The sequence below is a fragment of the Schistocerca gregaria genome, chromosome 3 (assembly GCF_023897955.1).
Source record: "Schistocerca gregaria isolate iqSchGreg1 chromosome 3, iqSchGreg1.2, whole genome shotgun sequence".
Taxonomy (NCBI): domain Eukaryota; kingdom Metazoa; phylum Arthropoda; class Insecta; order Orthoptera; family Acrididae; genus Schistocerca; species Schistocerca gregaria.
This window is the reverse complement of record NC_064922.1, coordinates 828,817,997-828,840,995: the sequence shown is the minus strand read 5'-3', so window position 1 is coordinate 828,840,995 and position 22,999 is coordinate 828,817,997. Positions and strand designations below refer to the sequence as shown.

Here is a 22,999-nt window from a genome sequence, read left to right as displayed (position 1 = left end):
TTTCCATTCTACCTGTCTGAGAGGAAATTTTGTTTACATAACCCAATATGGGAAAATCATTAGATCTTGCAGTAGTCACTGCAATCTCTTCATCACATTTGCGATTCCATTTTGTCTTCCAGAACTGCAGTAAATGCACCTATAATGATTGATACATCTAATAAGCACTGTTAAACGAACCCCCTCACGCAGTATCGTCAAAATCCATGGGAGAAACAAAGAATTAAAAGACACTCAATAATTCCGAGTCGTCAACATACTAAAATATACTGCATGCGTCAAATAGGCAAAGTGTGTGGCTAGCGTTGTAACTTGTAGTTCTGTTTGATGTTCGGTGGGTAGCGGAATTTGGGCGGGAGGGGGGGGGGGGGGGGAGGGGCAGGAAGTATAAAGGTGGATATAACGTAAAAGGAACCTGTTGATTTGGTTACAGAGTTGAATGCGAAATTATTTTTGCGATCAAACTTTTATCTCGCACGTAATGCTTGCAACGAAAATAAAAGCGGAAAAAAATACTGTCGTGTAAGTATGAACTATGGAGTAAAAATGCAGAGAACATTACCGAGGAAAAGAAAGAAAATAAAAAAGTCTTAAAATAGGGACGGATGAAGACAGGATAAAGGAAGTAGGCGCAAAAGAAAAGTTGTGTGCCTCTTCGCGAAATTAATGGCAGAGATAGTGTGCACAGCAGTAATTTCCTAAAATTAAAAAGCGAGAGTCACCTACGCATGAAAGCTGCGTTAATGGAAGGAAACGTCTGGCGGTATAGAATGAAGAATAACTAAAAGGGAGATAGTGCAAGTAATTAACGGTATGAATGCTTGTAAATGAGTCCGGCCGTATTTCATGTATGCTGTCACAAGAAGCATAAAATTATAACACCCTCTGATCGACTGTCGCGCTGTGTGTGTATTTGTGCTCATATGAGAATATCCCTGGCTCTCCTATTATGGATATAAAGTTAGTGTTTCGAGATGTTGGTTTCGTTGAATTAGTCTGCCACTGCAGGTAGAGGGCGAGAGGGGCAGATCCGGCATCCCTTCCCCCTTCCCCTTCCCCACCCTCGCGTTCCCCTCGAATCTCTCCTCTGCCCGCCATCCTCCCACAGTTACACTCCGCATCCAGAGTAAATTATTCTGACCGCTCCCATGTCTTATCATTAGTCCTGCTGGTAGTGTTAATTATAGCGTCGTCGAGGCTTCCACAAAAACATACATCTTAAACACAGATACGTATCTGGCGTCCAAATCCAAGCTGCTTCTGTCAACGCACTAAAATATTTATCTGATCGGGCGTTGCGATTTGAGAACTGAAATGCCTTAAAGCGTGATCCTGTGATACATTAACAATACGTGATTCTATAAATTGATACGAAAAGGCCGGCGGCCGCTGGGCTTCGGGTAGGAAACAGATGGAGCGATAGCTTTAGATGATTCAGATAGTATTTACATCACTCTTATTACACAGTTCATTAGCATATTTTAAGTAATATTTACTTATGACCCGTGTGCAATTAGTGTCACGAGTGATGCTTTCTGCTGCGAGTAATCTCGCAGAGGAAGCGGCTATTACGGTTGCTCTCCCTTCGTAACAATGATCTACAAATCTTTCATCATGTGATAAATGTTACGCATTACCTCAGCATTGTATTGATCTAATTTATGCACACTGACGCTCAGTATAAATTACTTGAGACTGTACTGTAGGCAGAAGCCATTTGTCTTGCGCGAGAAACAGTAGCTTTTCTGTGCTAACATGGGATATATCAATATCAGCTGGACCAGGCATCGGTACATTACTTTTGGCCAGACATCTGAGTAATCAAATCGTTATCGCAAAATAGCCGTTGTCGCAAAATAGTCCCGTAACGCTAGATCGATCAGAAACAGAACGGGTGTCTCTTTGCGTGACACCCTCGATAATTTCGGATGCTGTAAATCGCACGGGAAAATCAGTGACTGAACGTTTTTCCAAGATAAGCCATTATTCTGTTAGTAATACATTTTTATACTTATTTTATAAGAAATTAGTGGCACGTACATTTGCAATCTACGAATTAGTGGTGAGCATTCAGCATAGGGTCATTTTTTCTGTACTGCATATTATCGTTGCTTTTGAGTGACTGTAGTATGAATAGTGTGTGAGAAGGATGATTACAAATTTTCTAACTCCTGCTTCGAGATGTATTACTTTTTTGTGGTTCCAGATAAGATTTTTACGTTTCCTGGTACACATCAGCATGAATCAGACAAACCTGTTACCCACACGTACCCTCCATCGCCACCCCCCACACTCAAGTAATACATTACAGCTTTCGCGTTACTAGTTGCCACATTTTTTACTTGAGGAGGGGGGGGGGGAGAAGGACGTGAAACGGGCCGATTTGGAGCAGGAGAAACATCACAGGACATTTTAATTTCCAGTGTATATAATTTTACAAATAAATTCATAAAACTTTGTCAGCAGCACCAGGAAGAATTCAGGATTCACACTCATTGCAGTGGAAGTTCGAAAACGTAACAAAATAATTTTTTTACGTGCGAAATTTCATTATTTTTTCACTTACTAATGGCTGCATTTATTGCTATAGGTACACTTTTCTTCAAAAGTTGGGGAGATTCTTCGATGAAGTTTGCACAGCATACGTACCATACTCACAGGTGTATGAAACTCCATAATTTATTTAATTTATGAAAAAACGAATCAACTGTTATATTTTAAAATTCATGTTTAGAATAAACACAAATTTTATAGTTAATTACCTCAATTTTCACCACAGTTTTTAATAGAATTGGAAAATTCTAGAGTTTCGTACACCTTTAAGTATGGTTTGTATGCTGTGCAAAATTCATCTAAGAATTTCTCTTACTTATGAAGAAAAATGTACCTATAGCAACAAATACTGCCATTAGTAGGTGAAAAAATGATGAAATTTCACATGTAAAAAAAATCATTTCGTTATGTTTCCAAACTTCCACTCCTATGAGTGTGAATTCTGAATCCTTCCTGGTCGTGCTGACAAGGTTTTATGAATTTATTTGTAAAAGTATAGACAGCGGAAATTAAAATGTCCTGTGGTGCCTCTCCTGCTCCAAGTCGGCCCGTTTGACGTCCTACCCTACTTACCAATAAAAATCTAAGTGATCGTTCCACTTCATGTCCTGACACAGTGTTACTTCCAAATATGGTGTGATTAACTCCAGCTATGACTTCTGTTATTATGGGCTTGCACATATTCTGGATCAATCATCCCGAGATCTGAAGGGTCCGACAGCTTTAACTGGTCCTTGATGCCTTGGATACTGCCTCTTGTGAGAGTGACGTCCGAGTTGACACCAGACACGTTCTCTCGGGGACAGATGTGTGGCTCTTGCTGACCATGGGAGTACCTCATCGTCGCGCAGAGAGCTCATAGAGAAACGTGCCATGTGTGGACGAGCGTTGTCCTGTTGGAAAGTTGCACCATGCTAGTGTCGTACGAGGGGTAACACCGAGGACGTATGATGTCCGTGACGTACCATTGTGATGTCAGGAGCACTGCCACTCGTGACCCGAAGTCCTACTCTAGGGGATTCCCCATACCATGCCGCCAGAAACAGCGCCGCTGTGTCTCTCTAAAACATTGGAAGAATGGGACCTGTGGCCAGGTCGCCGCCACGTCCGAGGACGATGGTCATTCTGGGTAGTGCAGGGCTGCAATTCGTCTCAATAATTGATCATTTCAGTCCACATAATTAGCTGTCAAATATATAGTTTGGTTTTAGAAGTGGTTTAAGAACTGAAAATGAAAATGCTATATTCTCTTTTCTCTGCGAGGCTCTTTACGGATTAAAAAACAGGTTGCGAACGCTAGGTGTCTTCTTTGATTTAACTAAGGCATTTAATTGTTTTGATCACAAAATATTACTGCCGAAATTAGGCCATTATGGAATAAGAGCTTACAATTGGTTCATCTCTTACTTCAAGAACAGACAGCTATACTCAGAATGGCTGCTACGTGCAGTCCCAGTGGGGCAAAGTTAAGTGGGGGTGCCGCAGGGGTCGATGCTGGGGCTGCTACTGTTTTCTATTTATAGAAATGACACGCCTTCTAGTATTACAGGTAATTTAAAATACTTCGGTTTGGCTGACGACAGGAGGTTGGTAGTAAAGGATGTTATGTGAAATTTTGCCACAGTATCAAATAATGCATTTCAGGAAAGGTTTGTAGAAATAAATTCATGCCAAATCATAGTAATACTCAGTTTTTACAGTTTCTAACACACAGATCAACAACACTGATATTTTGATTACGCAGAATGGGCTTATAATTAGTGAGACTAACAGTTCAAATTCCTAGGCGTTCGGATAGATAGTAAGCTGTCGTGGAAAACCCATATTCAGGATCTTTTTCAAAAACTAAATGCGGCTTTATTTAAAATTATAACAGTATCTGAAATAAGTGACAGTTCAATACGAAGAGTTATCTAGTGTACTTATTTTCATTCGCTTATAACGTATGGTCTTATTGTTTGGGGTATCTCTTTTGATTCAAAAAGGGTAGTTTTGTCTCAGAAATGGGCGGTTCGGGCAGTAAGTGGTGTGAGTTCGGGAATCTCTTGTCGATCCTGATCAGCAGTCTGAGAATTCTGACATTGGCCTCACAATACATATTTTCTTTAATGTAGTTTGATTTTATCAGTATCAGCTTATTCCCAAGAGTTAGCAGCTTTTACACAGTTGATATTAGGCCGAAATATGCATTTGGAACGCACTCCCTTAACTCTTGAGCACAAAGGCGTGCAGTATTCTGCTGCATAAGCTACGACAATGATTCAAAAATTTCAGCTGTAATCCATGCACTTTAAAGTCCAAACTGAAGAATATCCTTGTGGGTCGTTCCTTCTACTCTGTCGAGGAACTCTTGAAAAAAATTAAATAATTAAGCCAATTCCTGCGTTAGGTTGTTGATTATGTTTGTTTAAATTTATGGCTTGACGCCTGCATAAGACTCATGTATGTTTCACTTTATCTATGATTACTCTTGTTATAATATCACGTATTGTCTCGTTCCATGACCATGTGGACTTGCTCCTCAGTTTCATCGTGCGGAACATGACACATAATATGAAATAAAGTGACGCGACGCCATTCATTATCAGTCCATGCTTCCCGATCATGGCACCATTCCTAACGCAGCCCTGTGTCTACAGCAGCCTACTTACGGGATGCTAATTCCAATCTCCGACTGCTGCTAGTTACTGGCCAATGGAGTGGGGTAACATAGAACGTTGTAGGAAGTTCGTTATTTGCCTCGGATGGCGGGATAGATGTGAAGGTGTTACGATGTGCCTGGCGCAAAATACAGCGATCCTCCCTCGACAATGAGCATGCTTGCCCTCACGGACCATGCAGTTCAACATCGGGCCACTATCACACCCGCATGCTCTACAAATGTGGATATTATGCCATTCGACCAGCCGGCGAAATGGAGACCCATAACGAGGACTCTGTCAGGTGATGATAACGCTCTCTCATGCGAGTACGAGGCGTACCGTGTCCTTCACTATGATCGCTCAATATCTGACGTTGTTCACGCCCAGTATGTACTCTACCGGGCCTGATAACGAACCAAAACACGAATAACCGTAATGGACTCCGGTGGGCGTTCTATATGTCACAGAGAAATGCAGCTCTAAGCATCTGCATTACCGTGGATGATGTATACATCTACGGAGCTACATCGTCATCCGACCGTGTCTTCTAGGTGCACCACTTTTGTTGTTACGCAGTACAAATATCCGGACCGGCAGTTCACGTCACGCTACTGACTTCTCCGTACTTCACGTCTTGAATGTAAATCTTATCGCGATTTCTGGACCTAGACATTGCTTTTAAGCCTCAGATATGTTTTTAGCTGTTTGAGGAGATTCTGGCTTTGGTCATTGGCACTGATTTTTGCAGTAGCAACTTTCGCCATCTGCGATATTTTCAGCGATCGACTTAACGTCGACCTTGCTTTCCACGCGCAACGTGGTTTGCAGTAGTGACTTGTCCACTTTTTCTGAAGCTACGACTCGAAAGAAAGTATTAGAATTATACGATATTTGAACAAACAGAAACTATTTATTATTGCTTAGTGAATTCCACAAAAATTAACAGTGTCAGTAAACTATAGATTTAACTTAATTTTCATTCAGCATCTTATTTTACCATAAGGAAATCTTCCACTGGACACCTGGCTAGGCGCAGAAAACGTCTTATATGAGTGACGTGAAGACCTTTGACATTCACGTATACTCTCAGGAGACGATGTAATGAAACTCCCTTTTTAGCATCGCTGCTGTTATCTACAATTCGAGATTGCAGTTGACTGGAAAAGAAAGTCCATTAGCTGGAATATTCTATCAACGCGTTTTTCAGGCAATATATATATATATATATATATATATATATATATATATATATATATATATATATATACACTCCTGGAAATTGAAATAAGAACACCGTGAATTCATTGTCCCAGGAAGGGGAAACTTTATTGACACATTCCTGGGGTCAGATACATCACATGATCACACTGACAGAACCACAGGCACAAAGACACAGGCAACAGAGCATGCACAATGTCGGCACTAGTACAGTGTATATCCACCTTTCGCAGCAATGCAGGCTGCTATTCTCCCATGGAGACGATCGTAGAGATGCTGGATGTAGTCCTGTGGAACGGCTTGCCATGCCATTTCCACCTGGCGCCTCAGTTGGACCAGCGTTCGTGCTGGACGTGCAGACCGCGTGAGACGACGCTTCATCCAGTCCCAAACATGCTCAATGGGGGACAGATCCGGAGATCTTGCTGGCCAGGGTAGTTGACTTACACCTTCTAGAGCACGTTGGGTGGCACGGGATACATGCGGACATGCATTGTCCTGTTGCAACAGCAAGTTCCCTTGCCGGTCTAGGAATGGTAGAACGATGGGTTCGATGACGGTTTGGATGTACCGTGCACTATTCAGTGTCCCCTCGACGATCACCAGAGGTGTACGGCCAGTGTAGGAGATCGCTCCCCACACCATGATGCCGGGTGTTGGCCCTGTGTGCCTCGGTCGTATGCAGTCCTGATTGTGGCGCTCACCTGCACGGCGCCAAACACGCATACGACCATCATTGGCACCAAGGCAGAAGCAACTCTCATCGCTGAAGACGACACGTCTCCATTCGTCCCTCCATTCACGCCTGTCGCGACGCCACTGGAGGCGGGCTGCACGATGTTGGGGCGTGAGCGGAAGACGGCCTAACGGTGTGCGGGACCGTAGCCCAGCTTCATGGAGACGGTTGCGAATGGTCCTCGCCGATACCCCAGGAGCAACAGTGTCCCTAATTTGCTGGGAAGTGGCGGTGCGGTCCCCTACGGCACTGCGTAGGATCCTACGGTCTTGGCGTCCATCCGTTCGTCGCTGCGGTCCGGTCCCAGGTCGACGGGCACGTGCACCTTCCGCCGACCACTGGCGACAACATCGATGTACTGTGGAGACCTCACACCCCACGTGTTGAGCAATTCGGCGGTACGTCCACCCGGCCTCCCGCATGCCCACTATACGCCCTCGCTCAAAGTCCGTCAACTGCACGTACGGTTCACGTCCACGCTGTCGCGGCATGCTACCAGTGTTAAAGACTGCGATGGAGCTCCGTATGCCACGGCAAACTGGCTGACACTGACGGCGGTGGTGCACAAATGCTGCGCAGGTAGCGCCATTCGACGGCCAACACCGCGGTTCCTGGTGTGTCCGCTGTGCCGTGCGTGTGATCATTGCTTGTACAGCCCTCTCGCAGTGTCCGGAGCAAGTATGGTGGGTCTGACACACCGGTGTCAATGTGTTCCATTTCAACGGAGCTAGTTCACACTCTCAGACGAGGCCGCTGAAGCCACTTTGCTCATGTTCAGGGAGGTGCATCTCATCCTCCGCTATACATGGATCACTATATATATATATATATTTCAGAGTTATGTGTTTGAAGGAACTGGTAATAGTGATCCAAGTATCGCGGAGGAAGAGACCTACCTCCCTGAACACGAGCAAAGTCTCTTCAGCGGCCTCGTCTGAAAGTGTGAACTAGCTCCGTTGGAGATGGTTTGTTGAAGGACCTATGACAGACCTCCCCTCAGGTGATTTAGAGAAACAATAAAGACTCTTAATGAAGGACTGGAATCCAGTTTCTACCAAATTCTACGTCAATGACTTGAAAAATGCTCGACCTCACTCGGGTTCAACTATATTTCTAATATTATGACTTGCACTAAAACAGACAAACGTACTCCACATGACAAATAAGCCAGGAAATCTGATGGTTGTACTGACAGACACTCTTGATTTGGTTCCGCCTTCCGTTAGAAATATGCTCAGTGTAACTGCAACATAGCTTGTTACCGTACGAGTTGGGGAGATGAACAAAATGTGGATCGAATCTGCGGAGCGGGTTAACAACTGTCGGTTGGTATACCGGCCTGCTTGTGAGTGGTTTCTACGTGGTTTCCCTCGCTCGTTTAGGCAAATGCTGTGCTGTCCCCCAAAACCCGCATCAGAGAAAATACACAAATAGGAAAATTGCGATCAACACACAGAACGAAGTTTGGCAGACAAATGGGGCACACGACGCCTCTACTTTAGTTTACTTTGACGACTAGGAGATCAGGAAGGGTACAAAATTAAAGAATAAAAATAAAATATCCCAAATGCTGAAAAATAGACCATATACTAGACGGAATGAACCTACGGAAAAGAAAGTAATTGGAGCGTTAGCTGTGCTTCAAATGTTTCGCTCCACTGCTGATGAACACTGCTTTCGGAGTCCAGGACAATATCCGCAGGACTTACGTGTGAGGTACACCACAATCTTATGAACACAAGAAACTCCAGTTACTTTGATAAGTACTGCTTACTGTTATGTATTTAATTAATAACTTCGTTGGCACAATTCCTTGATGTACTTTCAGTGTATCCATTATGGACAACCAACTGCTACTTTGATTTAAACTGGCAATTTATCTGGGTATAAGTATGCAACCAGTCGCTTTTTGGAATTTAGGTACGATTTATTGTACAGTTAACTAGTTTTCTAGCCACTGCAGGCTCATCATCAGATGAAGGTAATACAATATGTATAACGATCTGCTACATCATAAACTTCGGCCTGAGGTGCATTGTATCACATAATAAATATTTACAATAAAAGATAATATGTTTAAGTGAATCTTACTAGCCGCAGGTGTGTTCTTATGTTGATAATATACTAGGAATATGGCTTAAAAAGGTTTATCTTTTGTGTACCTTTTAAGCCATGTTCTTTGTATATCGTCATTATAAGAGCACACTTAGAGCTAACAAGATTCACTTAAATATGTTATCTGTATTTATTATTATTTATTTTGAAATACAATGCATTTCAGTCCGAAGAACATGATGTAGCAAAGTGTTATATCTGTTTCATACATATTCGTTGTATTTACATACAGTGCTTACGTTCTGTGAATAACTGTGGAAGTGAGGCGAAACACTGTGTGTATTTTTGTGTACACCTGAAAATGTTCCGTATGAGAAAGGAACTGCTATGGAAACGCACTGTAAGTGCCCAAAACGTAACAAAATTTCTGTTTCATTAAAGCTCCATTACTGATTCTTAAATTTCCATTATTTTCGCAAGCCTCTTCACTACAGTGTCTAGCTGTCCTTGGTCCGCGATATAATGTTCCTGTAACATTTCCATCTGATGGCGAGCCTGCAGTGGCTCGAAAACTAGTTAATGGTACAATAAATCATATCTGAAATCCAAAAAAGGAACTTGTTGCATATTTATGCGCAAATAAATCGCTACCGAGATTTAGTCCTGAGTTTTGTAATGGCATCTCTTTTTTCGCTCTTAAGTCACATAAAGTTATATGAAAAATGATGTTCAAGCACATAGGTGAACTGCATGTACTATGTAATCTTGTGAACATTCCCCGCAGCAGTACCGTTATCGATTGCATATGTATACAGCCTTCAAATTTTGCTATTTCTGAAATGTCTCCGTAAAGAGCCAAGTGCTTGACACATAGTTTTCCCCACATTTCTTCTACAACTGTCAGTAACTTCATTTAATCTGGCAATTCATAAAGGATTACTAGAAGCTGCAGCCTACTTTTTTAATGTTGCGATATAATCAAACCTGACCGGTTCGTCTTTGCCGCCATTCCTCGACCAAGTTCATTAAGGGCATCTTAGTTCAAAAAATGAATCAAAGCAATGAACACACAGAACAGCAAGATCGTAACATGGGATGAGTTACGTAAGCAACCCACTACCGCGTCAATGCGTAAGCCTATAGCTATTAAGTGGCACTAAACGGAAACCCTCTGAACCGTCCCGCGCAATAGAGATAATTCGAAGACAAACGACCCTTATAAAATTTTTCCATCGTGTTGTAAAGTGGAGTGGGTCTCTCCAACGAAGTTTTTAACCACTACTGTGCCGTCGGAAGGATAGTATTATTCTTCACGTCTGTCACTCTGAATGCTGCCGTAGCTTGATATGCACAACTCATCTAATTAAGTAAAAGTGAAGCCAACGCTCTACCTTTAAGAACGTTACCGGAGGGAAGGGGCGATGCAGTTGGTAAGTGGGGGGGGGGGGGGGGAGGGAGGGAGGGAGAGACGAGGATAACGTCGAAACGACAGCCTGAGACGTGTTATTTGGTGCTAATCCAAAATAAATGAGCGGCTACTTAAAGAAGCTAATTCTTTGTCTCGCTGCCTACGCCAGTTGTTACCTGCGTGTGCAGCAATTTTACACGCACAATGTGGCGGGCCATTGTGTGTGCGACGCAATTGCTTATGTGCGCAACGTGTACTTAGAGGGACACAAAGAAACTTAAATATGAGCTGCTCGGAATAATTGATGCTCATCAGGCGTGATGAACAAAAGATGGCCTATACGGCGTACTCGGTGCGCCCCCATGACTGCGCTGGCCGTCTCTTCGCCACGTGTGGTTGTCGTCCAGTCGCAAGGCGTTGTGCCGTACTTACAAGTACTGGCAGTCTGTGTCTGACCAAGTACTGTAGATCAGACAAGGCATCTAACAGTTCCTACCACATGTGCCACCGTGACTGTGAACTCTAGAGTTCAGTGACTCGATCACCTAGCTTCGATGTATATTTCTGTTATATATACGTAGCTCGTGTAATATAGGAACATAATTCTATTTTCTACCTGACTTTATACAATCACTGTCATTTATATCACGATCAATTGATTTCGGCTATTTGTCATTTTCAGATGCGTACTCTTATAAATTTACACCGTCGGCATTTGTGAATATTAAATGAAGGACATTTCATTTTATTACGTAGCCGATATCTTAGTAAACACTGCCTGTTTAATAATAACAATAATCAAGAGGTGTTTCTTCTTAACCTCTTCACGCTCGAGAAAAAAATCACAGTTAATTTTTGTTTTCATATTTTCCAGCAAATTAAAGAACAAGCAAGACACAAATCCAAATGAAATACCGTTTTGATCATTCGGTAACGCATAAATGGAGGTCCACATATATGGATCTCAAGTCTGACTTACCGTGAAAACTTACTAGTTTTTGACTTTGTATTTTCCTACCCCTCTTTTCAATGAAATCATTCTATTCAGCAGTATACACTATGTGATCAAAAGAATCCGGCCACCTGACTGAAAATGACTTACAAGCTCTTGGCGCCCTCCATCGGTAATGCTGGAATTCAATATGGTGTTGGCCCATCAAGCGCGCGACTGCTACGGTCCCAGGTTCGAATCCTGCCTCGGCATGGATGTGTGTGAAGTCCTTAGGTTACTTAGATTTAAGTAGTTCTAAGTTCTAGGGGACTGATGACCTCAGGTGTTAAGTCCCATAGTGCTCAGAGCCATTTGAACCATTTTGTTGGCCCATCCTTAGCCTTGACGACAACTTCCACTCTCGCAGGTACACGTTCAATCAGATACTGGAATGTTTCCTGGGGAATGGCAGCTCATTTTTCACTGAGTACTGCACTGAGGAGAGGTATTGATGTCGGTCGGTGACGCCTGGCACGAAGTCGGCGTTCCAAAACATCCCAGAGGTGTTCTATAGGATTCAGGTCAGGACTCTGTGCAGGCCAGTCCGTTACTGGGGTGTTACTGTCGTCTAACCACTCCGCCACAGGCCGTGCGTTATGAACAGGTGCTCGATCGTGTTGAAAGATGCAATCGCAATCGCTATCCCCCGAAATGCTCTTCAACAGTGGGAAGCAAGAAAGTGCTTAAAACACCGATTTAGCCTGTGCTTTGATAGTGCCACGCAAAACATCAAGGGGTACAAGCCCCCTCCATGAAAAACACGACCACACCACAACACCACCGCCCCCAAATTTTACTGTTGATACTTCACACGCTGACAGATAAAGTTCACCGGGTATTCGCCATACCCAAACCCTGCCGTTGTGTACCGTGATTCGTGACCCCACACAACATTTTTCCATTGTTCAATCGTCCAATGTTTAGACTCCTTACACCAAGTGAGGCGTCGTTTGGCATTTACCGGCGTGATGTGTGGCTTACGAGCAGCTGCTCAACCATGAAATGCAAGTTTTCTCACCTCCCGCCTGACCGTCATAGTACTTGCAGTGGAACCTGACGCAGTGTGGAATTCCTATATGATGTTCTGGATAGATGTCTGACTATTACACATTACGACCCTCTTCAACTGTCGGCGGCCTCTGTCATTCAACAGACGAGATCGGCCTGTACGATTTTGTGCTGTACGTGTCCCTTCGCGTTTCCACATCACTATCACATCGGGAACAGTGGACGTAGGGATGTTTAGGAGTGTGGAAATCTGGCCTACAGACGTGTGACGCAAATGACACCAATCACCTGACCACGTTCGAAGTCCGTGAGTTCCGCGGAGCGCCCCATTCTGCTCTCTCACGATGTCTAGTGACTACTGAGGTCGCTGATGTGGAGTACCTGGCAGTAGGTGACAGTACAATGCACCTAATATGATAAACGTATGTTTTTGGGTGTGTCCGGATACTTTTGATCACGTAGTGCATATATTTCGTTTGAAGCAGTAGACTATATATGCTAACGTACACAGAAAATATGGTTCTTAATAGCTTTGAAATATATGGATTTCAATACAGGTTTTTGTCGATGTTCTAAAACAACTCCGCAAATGTAAGAAAATAATTACGATAAAATTATCTCTGGCAAATAATAATTTGCTACTGACAGTAAATAAATCTTGACCTTTTATTATAAGTTTCAAAACAATTATCTACCACAATACACAAATACATTCCACATTTGACCCAAAGTCTCTTACCTTGGAACAGCAGCCAAGTTCCCTGTACTTTGTGGCGTTCCCTTGCCTCAACGAATTTTGATAGTTGGGCAGCCTTGTAACACTTAATTTTTGAAATTCGTTGCAACTTAGCTCTTTTTGGCTTTTTATTCACATTTTATACATCTTCTCTGTCAGAGGAATTTACTGTACAAGGACGTCCTCTTGTCCTAGCTACTAGCACGACATCTTCATATGATTATTGTTTACAAGTCAGTTTTACCAAGCGCAACAGGACAGTCTTCAGTCAAAAACGAGAATTCGTCATCTTTCCAGTGAGATAGTTTCGTATTGCGGCCATCAAGAATAGCATCTAATTGCTCATCAGTTAATTATTTCAAGCAGTGCTGTAGAGTTTAGAAGTAACATTTGTTTCAGTATCCCATTATCGAAAACCAAATTGAAGTTAGTAAATATACATTGTGACCTGAGATCCACATATGAGGACTTTCCGGAAATGAGTTACAATAACGAACAGAATTTATTCAAATCTGAACTAATTCTTAACATCTAGAAAAGTTTGCCAACGTTAGGAAAGAAATACAGATGCTCAATCTAATGTTCAGGCATAAGAATTATTCACATCCTTTTTCAATTTGTAGAAACATCCATTTTTTGCGCACGACAAGCTGTAAACTAACACACACATTGTTCCTTGCAAGGTGATGCACCCTGGTTTTAAAACTAAGAACTGGAAGGTCCGCACTCGCGGACCATCGATCTATGGTGGGAAAATATACACACTTAAAAAAAAATGAATGAAGGTTTACTTGTGTGGACCGAGGAAACGAATTGGTCAAATCTTAATTACCAAAAGTAATCTATGAAATGTTTACCGACGCAGTCTCAAAAGCATAATTAATGGGTGGAATCTTTAAATGTAGATGTAAACAATGTGGCGGCTTAGCACCTGTCACCTACAATTGTGTAGGAGACAGAAAAAGAGGAACTGGAAATTAAAGGACTGCCAAATACCACTGATAAAGTGGGAAGAAGGAAGTAGTGTGCCTGACAGGTGCGAATAATTTTGCTACACTATATGAAAAGCTAACAGACACAGAAATACTAGTCATATCGGAACCCACAGCCAACAGAGTAGAATGGGGTGGAATCATTTACGTATTTCATGTATCAGCATTACGGCTATTACGCTTTGCGGTGGATCCAATTCGTTTATTTGCTGCCATTGCTCATTTACAAAACAGCGTAAGGCTACTTTTTAAGAATAATTAAATATACTATCATGTAAGTGCATAAATTTCGTGAAACAGTTGATGTGTTACCTACCTTCAGAGATGAGCCTTTCACGAATCTCCCAGGCGAAGATGGTGGGGTTCTCCCTCTTGTACTGCTCTATCTTGGAGACGACTGCCGGGGTGGCCACCTTAGGTTTGCTGCCTCCAATAAGGCCTGGCGGCCTAAGAGTTCCTGCAAACGAAGGGAGTTAAAGATTAGCTTTGAGCGTCACACCTTCTCGGTCTTTGTAGCACTCTATACAAAATACTACAGCACTCCTGCTCTGTGTGGTGCATGTCCTGAAAACAAAGCTATTGTTTTTGTCTCCTAAAGGCAACTAGAAAGTAATTTCTTTGAGAATGTTTTCGGAGCTTAGAAATGAGTCTCTGTCGAAACGTATTATATCTGACCACAAGGAAAATTCGAACCTCTTAATCTTCCTTTGGATATAACTAAATGTTTATAATATATGTGCGCGAGAGAAAGAGAGACCAGGGTCAGCATAGCTTATTATCTCTACAGAAGCAGTGTGTCCAACAACTTAACGGCTTCAGAATGTTGTCTGTTAAAATGTTGTCTATAAAATAAATATTAAAAGTAAAACATTACATTTTTCGCTGTGAATGGTGACTGAAAGGAAATCAAGCTCTGCACAGCTGTACAGTGCATGCACTTATTCCTCACGTAACGTAGGTAAATAAATGCCCTACTGAGCATCCATGTCGTAGACTGTTAATGCAGCGTGTTTCCAGAGTGAACAGTGAAATATCAATAAATCCAAGCAAGTAGTAGGTAGAATATCCCATATCGGAAGGCCCTTTTTACAATTTTCGAGAACACTCTTCTCTGCTGCTGTAGCCTTCAATCGAGAGACCGGTTTGAAGCAGCTCCCCGCGCTATTATATCCTGTGCAAGCCTCTTCGTCTCTGAATAACTACCGCAACATACATCCAGTGGTACCTGCTTACTATATGCGTCTCTTCGTCTCCCTCTATAGTTTTTGGTCCCACATTTCCCTCCAGTACTAAATTCACGTTTCCTTGAGGTCTCAGAATGTATCCTGTTAACCAGTCCCTTCTTTGAGTCAGTTATGCCAAAAATTTCAGTTTTCCTCAATTCTGTTCAGCACTGTCTCAGTAGATATGCGATGTGTTCATCTAATCCCCAGCACTCTTCACTAACACCACATTTCGAAAGTTTCTTTTCTCTTCTCATCTGAACTCGTTCTCATCCACGTTTCGCTTGCATACAAGACTACACTCCAGACAAAATGCCTCCAGAAAATACTTACTAACTCTTTAATTAATTCTCAATATTAACAAATTTTTCTCCTTCAGAAACACCTTTCTTGCCATTTCCAGCCTTCATTTATTATCCTCATCATTTCGATGACGGTCGGTTATTTTACAGCTCTTCATATACCGCATACTCTAACCAGGTCTATTTGTACATAATTCATAAAGTTCACAACATAAACATTTTCTCTCTCTCGCTCATTCTTTATCCTCTTTTTTTTTTTTTTTTTTTTTTTTTTTTTTTTTTTTTTTTTTTTTTTAAAGGCAGAAAATATTTGAAGCTCTTTTTTGCAGCTCATCAGTGTGTGCAGCGTATACTTTCAGTTATTATGAAACGTACTTTCCGCATTATGACTCAATAAGTATGCCCTGAATTGCTCATTATTACCAGACTAACCACGCGTAAATCAAAAGCCCCACATCAGACTGCAATTAAAATGTTTGGTCCAGTGAAATAAATAGTTTCAAGCGCAAAAAAAACCCTTTTGATTCATTCAATGTTGCCAATTCGCAACAGGAGTCGAATAGGAAGCGGCAGAAATTATCTACTGTTAATATTTAGCATCTCATGCCTGCTGTGTCCAGACGGACTTGTTAACAAAATTGCTCGTGGAATATTGAATGGCGATGTTTACTGGACAGAAACAATTATGACACATTTAACAAAGTAGCTCTGGCAATTTCAAGCTTCTATAAATGAAAGCTTTGTGAAATAACATTTAGATTATTGATTTATCCACAAACGAATATACTTCATCAACAATACTCAAATAGACTATTACAGTTTCAACATTCAGAGAAATTTTTATTTTAAAAAATGTGATTAGGCAAGAAATTCCTTTTTACGGCAATTAATTATTGCACCGCGTCCGCGGTGAGCAGAGCATATTTAAGATTTCACAACCACCATCCGTTTAAGACAACGTTCATTATGTAGTTATACTGCGCATTTCAAACCTGAATGCATTTCTTGCTTGTAAATTTATGAATATAGCCTCTTAATTTATGTATGTTGTCTTTCCCCACCATATTCCAACCTAAGGCAGCCCCACGTATTATTCAGAAACACATTCAGAGGGAAGTAATTATTGGCGTTTTACTCCGATAATTTCTTGAATACTGCAGTACACGAAATAATACAGCACAGTGATATTAAAGGCAATTCCTCTCACCGAGCGTAACGTTTTACTCTGCCGACTTCTTATACTACGGGCAATAATTCAACACACCGGTATAAAACGCAACTTCCCTCACTAAATATTGATCGGATGCATAGAGTTCCTGTGTCTCATTTAAAAAGGGCGACAAATTCAAAAATTTCATTACATTACCATTAATGTCACGCATCCTTAACGTCTAGCCAGTGCAGTGTTTGTATTTCTAAAGGCACAAGAAAGCGTGATCATCTCGTCTTGTGAACATTAAATCATGATAAGAAAGTCTGTTAACTACCTATATTTTTTTGTGAAAGCAATACTATTTCTTATGTATTGTTACTCGATGTGTTACGCAACGAATAGTTATATCAGTTCTTGCTCTCTCTTTCTGAAATGCTTAATATTTGGTCGTTGGTTAAGCTGACAAGTAATACAATGCCGAAAGCTACAGCTGGAACGAAAAAACTTCTTTCTGTTTTAAGTCTCGCGTGGTCTGATGCTGTTCATCGTTTTTTCTTAATAGTGACAATCTTGTCGTCTTTACATAGCTACAATGCCCAGAACGGTAGCTAACGAACTTACATTTTCTTAAATTTTGTTGCTCCTACAAGCGATCTACTAGACAAACGCATATGTTGAATTCTGACCGTAGGCAACTCTAATATGAGTTTCTTGTTGATATTTTAAATAGGATGCAACAAATTTTTGTCGGAGTTTCAGTGTGAATGTGACACAGATCCAGTACTTGACGGTAGAAACAAAAGAGCAATCGCTGAAACGCACAAGAGCCGGCCACTTTCTTTTGCCGGAGATAGAATGGACATTGTTCTTTGGGCTGCTTGGGCGATGCTTCTGATCGATTAACTTATGAATGGTAGAGCAATAACTGGCAAATTATGTTTTCATTTTTATGTGCTGCACGAAAAAAAAAAACGTGAGAAGAGCCCATGATCCCTGATTGCAGACGACGAATATTTCACTTTAACAATACTTTTGCACATAGTTGAGATTTAGCGGTAGAGAAATCGAGGGATTTGAAATAACCATACTCTCAGCACCATATTTCAACCTATTCCCACACGTAAAGAAACGCGTAACTGGAAAAGTTTGAGTTCAGTGAATAAGTTATGGTTCATTTAGATGGGTATTTCGTATTTTGTGTGACTTTCGTCATCACAACTTAAGATAAGAGTCCAGCCTCTGGAAAAGTCGATCAAAGTGCATCCACATAAACGGAAACTGCATTTTTCGTCCCTGCACCTGATCACCGATCTAATTAAACAAATAACTTTCAGAATATTTTTACACTTATTTCGAAACAATCCATAAAAATAAATTGGACGGGCAGTAACGCACATTTTGTACGACTCTGTTTCTGTAGGAACACAAACTAAGATAGAATAAAAGGACTTTTAAACAACAATCCCTGAGGCGAGAACTGCACCTGTATTTCTCGCTTTTAGAGGCAGCGGTAATAGTCTGGAATCACCCCGACAATACTGAGAATTTCTTATTCCTGCCATGAGCCTTATTATAATCGAAGTGGTTATCAGTAACACGGGGCAACAAATGTACAAAAGATGCATTTCAATGTATTACTCATCAGTATGTTGATCAGGCGAGTCATTATCTGAAGATAAATGTCCGTTACGCAATTTGTGGGTCAGTTTAATTTTGACAACCGTCTATTGAGCGAGCACGACAGACATCTCAGGCAGTTCTGAGTGGAAATAGGTTTGGCAAACTCTAAGTTATCCGAAACGTCGCTGGCCAACGCCGCCTGTTCTTTGCAGCTATGTTGATTCTATATCTTTCGCGTCAGAGATAAGTTTTTCATCTTCGTATTGAGCAACTAGAATCACCTAACATTTTCAATACCTGTTCTTTCTTTCCTTTTGTTCCGCATTTTTCCATTACTTATTCATATTCTCATCATGTCATCCTTTTCTTTTTTCAACCATATTGTATACGGTTTCTTGTTTCTTCTGCTTTGAAATCCTTCTAAATATAGCATTTTATTCATAAATATTTTCTTTTATTTTCTATCTTTGAAGTTGTTTTTCTATTCTTTCACTTACTTTTGTAATCCGTGCTGTTATCGATACCGTTTCCAGAACTACAGAAATATTTGTTTCATTAATCTGCTGTCATTCATTCAGTAGTTCTGTACATGGGAGATTAATCTTTGCTATGTCAGTATTTTGGATATCTTCTATGTGTTTTGGTAGGTCTCCTCATTCCTGTTTTGTTGTATGTATTTTCAATTAAATTATGTGTTTTTATCATTTTATTACCTATCACCTCCCCCCATGAACCATGGACCTTGCCGTTGGTGGGGAGGCTTGCGTGCCTCAGCGATACATATGGCCGTACCATAGGTGCAACCATAACGGAGGGGTATCTGTTGAGAGGCCAGACAAACGTGTGGTTCCTGAAGAAGGGCAGCAGCCTTTTCAGTAGTTGCAGGGGCAACAGTCTGGATGATTGACTGATCTGGCCTTGCAACATTAACCAAAACGGCCTTGCTGTGCTGGTACTGCGAACGGCTGAAAGCAAGGGGAAACTACAGCCGTAATTTTTCCCGAGGACATGCAGCTTTACTGTATGATTAAATGATGATGGCATCCTCTTGGGTAAAATATTCCGGAGGTAAAATAGTCCCCCATTCGGATCTCCGGGCGGGGACTACTCAGGAGGATGTCGTTATCAGGAGAAAGAAAACTGGCGTTCTACGGATCGGAGCGTGGAATGTCAGATCCCTTAATCGGGCAGGTAGGTTAGAAAATTTAAAAAGGGAAATGGATAGGTTAAAGTTAGATATGGTGGGAATTAGTGAAGTTCGGTGGCAGGAGGAACAAGACTTCTGGTCAGGTGATACAGGGTTATAAACACAAAATCAAATAGGGGTAATGCAGGAGTAGGTTTAATAATGAATAGGAAAATAGGAATGCGGGTAAGCTACTACAAACAGCATAGTGAACGCATTATTGTGGCCAAGATAGATACGAAGCCCACACCTACTACAGTAGTACAAGTTTATATGCCAACTAGCTCTGCAGATGATGAAGAAATTGAAGAAATGTACGATGAAATAAAAGAAATTATTCAGATAGTGAATGGAGACGAAAATTTAATAGTAATGGGTGACTGGAATTCGAGTGTAGGAAAAGGGAGAGAAGGAAACATAGTAGGTGAATATGGATTGGGGCTAAGAAATGAAAGAGGAAGCCGCCTAGTAGAATTTTGCACAGAGCACAACTTAATTATAGCTAACACTTGGTTTAAGAATCATGAAAGAAGGTTGTATACGTGGAAGAACCCTGGAGATACTAAAAGGTATCAGATAGATTATATAATGGTAAGACAGAGATTTAGGAACCAGGTTTTAAGCTGTAAGACATTTCCAGGGGCAGATGTGGACTCTGACCACAATCTATTGGTTATGACCTGTAGATTAAAACTGAAGAAACTGCAAAAATGTGGGAAATTAAGGAGATGGGACCTGGATAAACTGAAAGAACCAGAGGTTGTACAGAGTTTCAGAGAGAGCATAAGGGAACAATTGACAGGAATAGGGGAAAGAAATACAGTAGAAGAAGAATGGGTAGCTCTGAGGGATGTAGTAGTGAAGGCAGCAGAGGATAAAGTAGGTACAAAGACGAGGGCTGCTAGAAATCCTTGGGTAACAGAAGAAATATTGAATTTAATTGATGAAAGGAGAAAATATAAAAATGCAGTAAATGAAGCAGGCAAAAAGGAATACAAACGTCTCAAAAATGAGATCGACAGGAAGTGCAAAATGGCTAAACAGGGATGGCTAGAGGACAAATGTAAGGATGTAGAAGCTTATCTCACTAGGGGTAAGATAGATACTGCCTACAGGAAAATTAAAGAGACCTTTGGAGAGAAGAGAACCACGTGTATGAATATCAAGAGCTCAGATGGCAGCCCAGTTCTAAGCAAAGAAGGGAAGGTAGAAAGGTGGAAGGAGTATATAGAAGGTTTATACAAGGGCGATGTACTTGAGGACAATATTATGGAAATAGAAGAGGATGTAGATGAAGACGAAATGGGAGATACGATACTGCGTGAAGAGTTTGACAGAGCACTGAAAGACCTGAGTCGAAACAAGGCCCCCGGAGTAGACAACATTCCATTAGAACTACTGACGGCCTTGGGAGAGCCAGTCATGACAAAACTCTACCATCTGGTGAGCAAGATGTATGAGACAGGCGAAATACCCTCAGACTTCAAGAAGAATATAATAATTCCAATCCCAAAGAAAGCAGGTGCTGACAGATGTGGAAATTACCGAACTATCAGTTTAATAAGCCACTGCTGCAAAATACTAACGCGAATTCTTTACAGACGAATGGAAAAACTGGTAGATGCAGACCTCGGGGAGGATCAGTTTGGATTCCGTCGAAATGTTGGAACACGTGAGGCAATACTGACCTTACGACTTATTTTAGAAGAAAGATTAAGAAAAGGCAAACCTACGTTTCTAGCATTTGTAGACTTAGAGAAAGCTTTTGACAATGTTGACTGGAATACTCTTTTTCAAACTCTAAAGGTGGCAGGGGTAAAATACAGGGAGCGAAAGGCTATTAATAATTTGTACAGAAACCAGATGGCAGTAATAAGAGTCGAGGGGCATGAAAGGGAAGCAGTGGTTGGGAAAGGAGTGAGACAGGGTTGTAGCCTCTCCTCGATGTTATTCAATCTGTATATTGAGCAAGCAGTAAAGGAAACAAAAGAAAAATTTGGAGTAGGTATTAAAATTCATGGAGACGAAGTAAAAACTTTGAGGTTCGCCGATGACATTGTAATTCTGTCAGAGACGGCAAAGGACTTGGAAGAGCAGTTGAACGGAATGGACAGTGTCTTGAAAGGAGGATATAAGATGAACATTAACAAAAGCAAAACGAGGATAATGGAATGTAGTCAAATTAAATCGGGTGATGCTGAGGGAATTAGATTAGGAAATGAGACACTTAAAGTAGTAAAGGAGTTTTGCTATTTAGGAAGTAAAATAACTGATGATGGTCGAAGTAGAGAGGATATAAAATGTAGACTGGCAATGGCAAGGAAAGCGTTTCTGAAGAAGAGAAATTTGTTAACATCGAATATAGATCTATGTATCAGGAAGTCGTTTCTGAAAGTATTTGTTTGGAGTGTAGCCATGTATGGAAGTGAAACATGGACGATAACTAGTTTGGACAAGAAGAGAATAGAAGCTTTTGAAATGTGGTGCTACAGAAGAATACTGAAGATAAGGTGGATAGATCACGTAACTAATGAGGAGGTATTGAATAGGATTGGGGAGAAGAGAAGTTTGTGGCACAACTTGACTAGAAGAAGGGATCGGTTGGTAGGACATGTTTTGAGGCATCAAGGGATCACAAATTTAGCATTGGAGGGCAGCGTGGAGGGTAAAAATCGTAGAGGGAGACCGAGAGATGAGTACACTAAGCAGATTCAGAAGGATGTAGGTTGCAGTAGGTACTGGGAGATGAAGCAGCTTGCACAGGATAGAGTAGCATGGAGAGCTGCATCAAACCAGTCTCAGGACTGAAGACAACAACAACAACATTACCTATCAAATCTGTTCGTAATTTTTCTAGTCGATTCTGCTTTATGACTTCTCGAAGATATTTAAAATTAGTCTGTCGCTCATTTTATCTTCAAGTAACAAAGGAGATAAACACTCTTTTTGTTGCCCGCCAATTGCCTTCTCTCTCTGTCCCAGCCTTCATCATCGTTCGATCCTATGCCAATGTGTGTGTGTTACCACGCTCGGTACCAATGTCAGATTGAAATAAACTACGAGGGTCATTCGATAATTAAAGAGACAAATTGGTCTGGGGAAAAAACTCAGTAGGGCAAGTTCGGTACTTTTATGGGTTTAGGTTGGCATCACTGGGATGAGCCCTTATCAGCAAA

The 22,999-nt window shown here is 41.3% G+C and overlaps 1 protein-coding gene across 1 annotated transcript in view; it reads right to left on the bottom strand.

The window, feature by feature from the left end:
* LOC126355613 (paired box protein Pax-6-like) overlaps positions 1-22,999 on the bottom strand; it is a 271,183-nt gene that overhangs the window by 95,040 nt on the left and 153,144 nt on the right. The window contains exon 4 of the mRNA XM_050005975.1: positions 14,656-14,796. Within this exon, the coding sequence (XP_049861932.1) occupies positions 14,656-14,796 (141 nt within the window). The remainder of the gene's footprint in view (positions 1-14,655; positions 14,797-22,999) is intronic.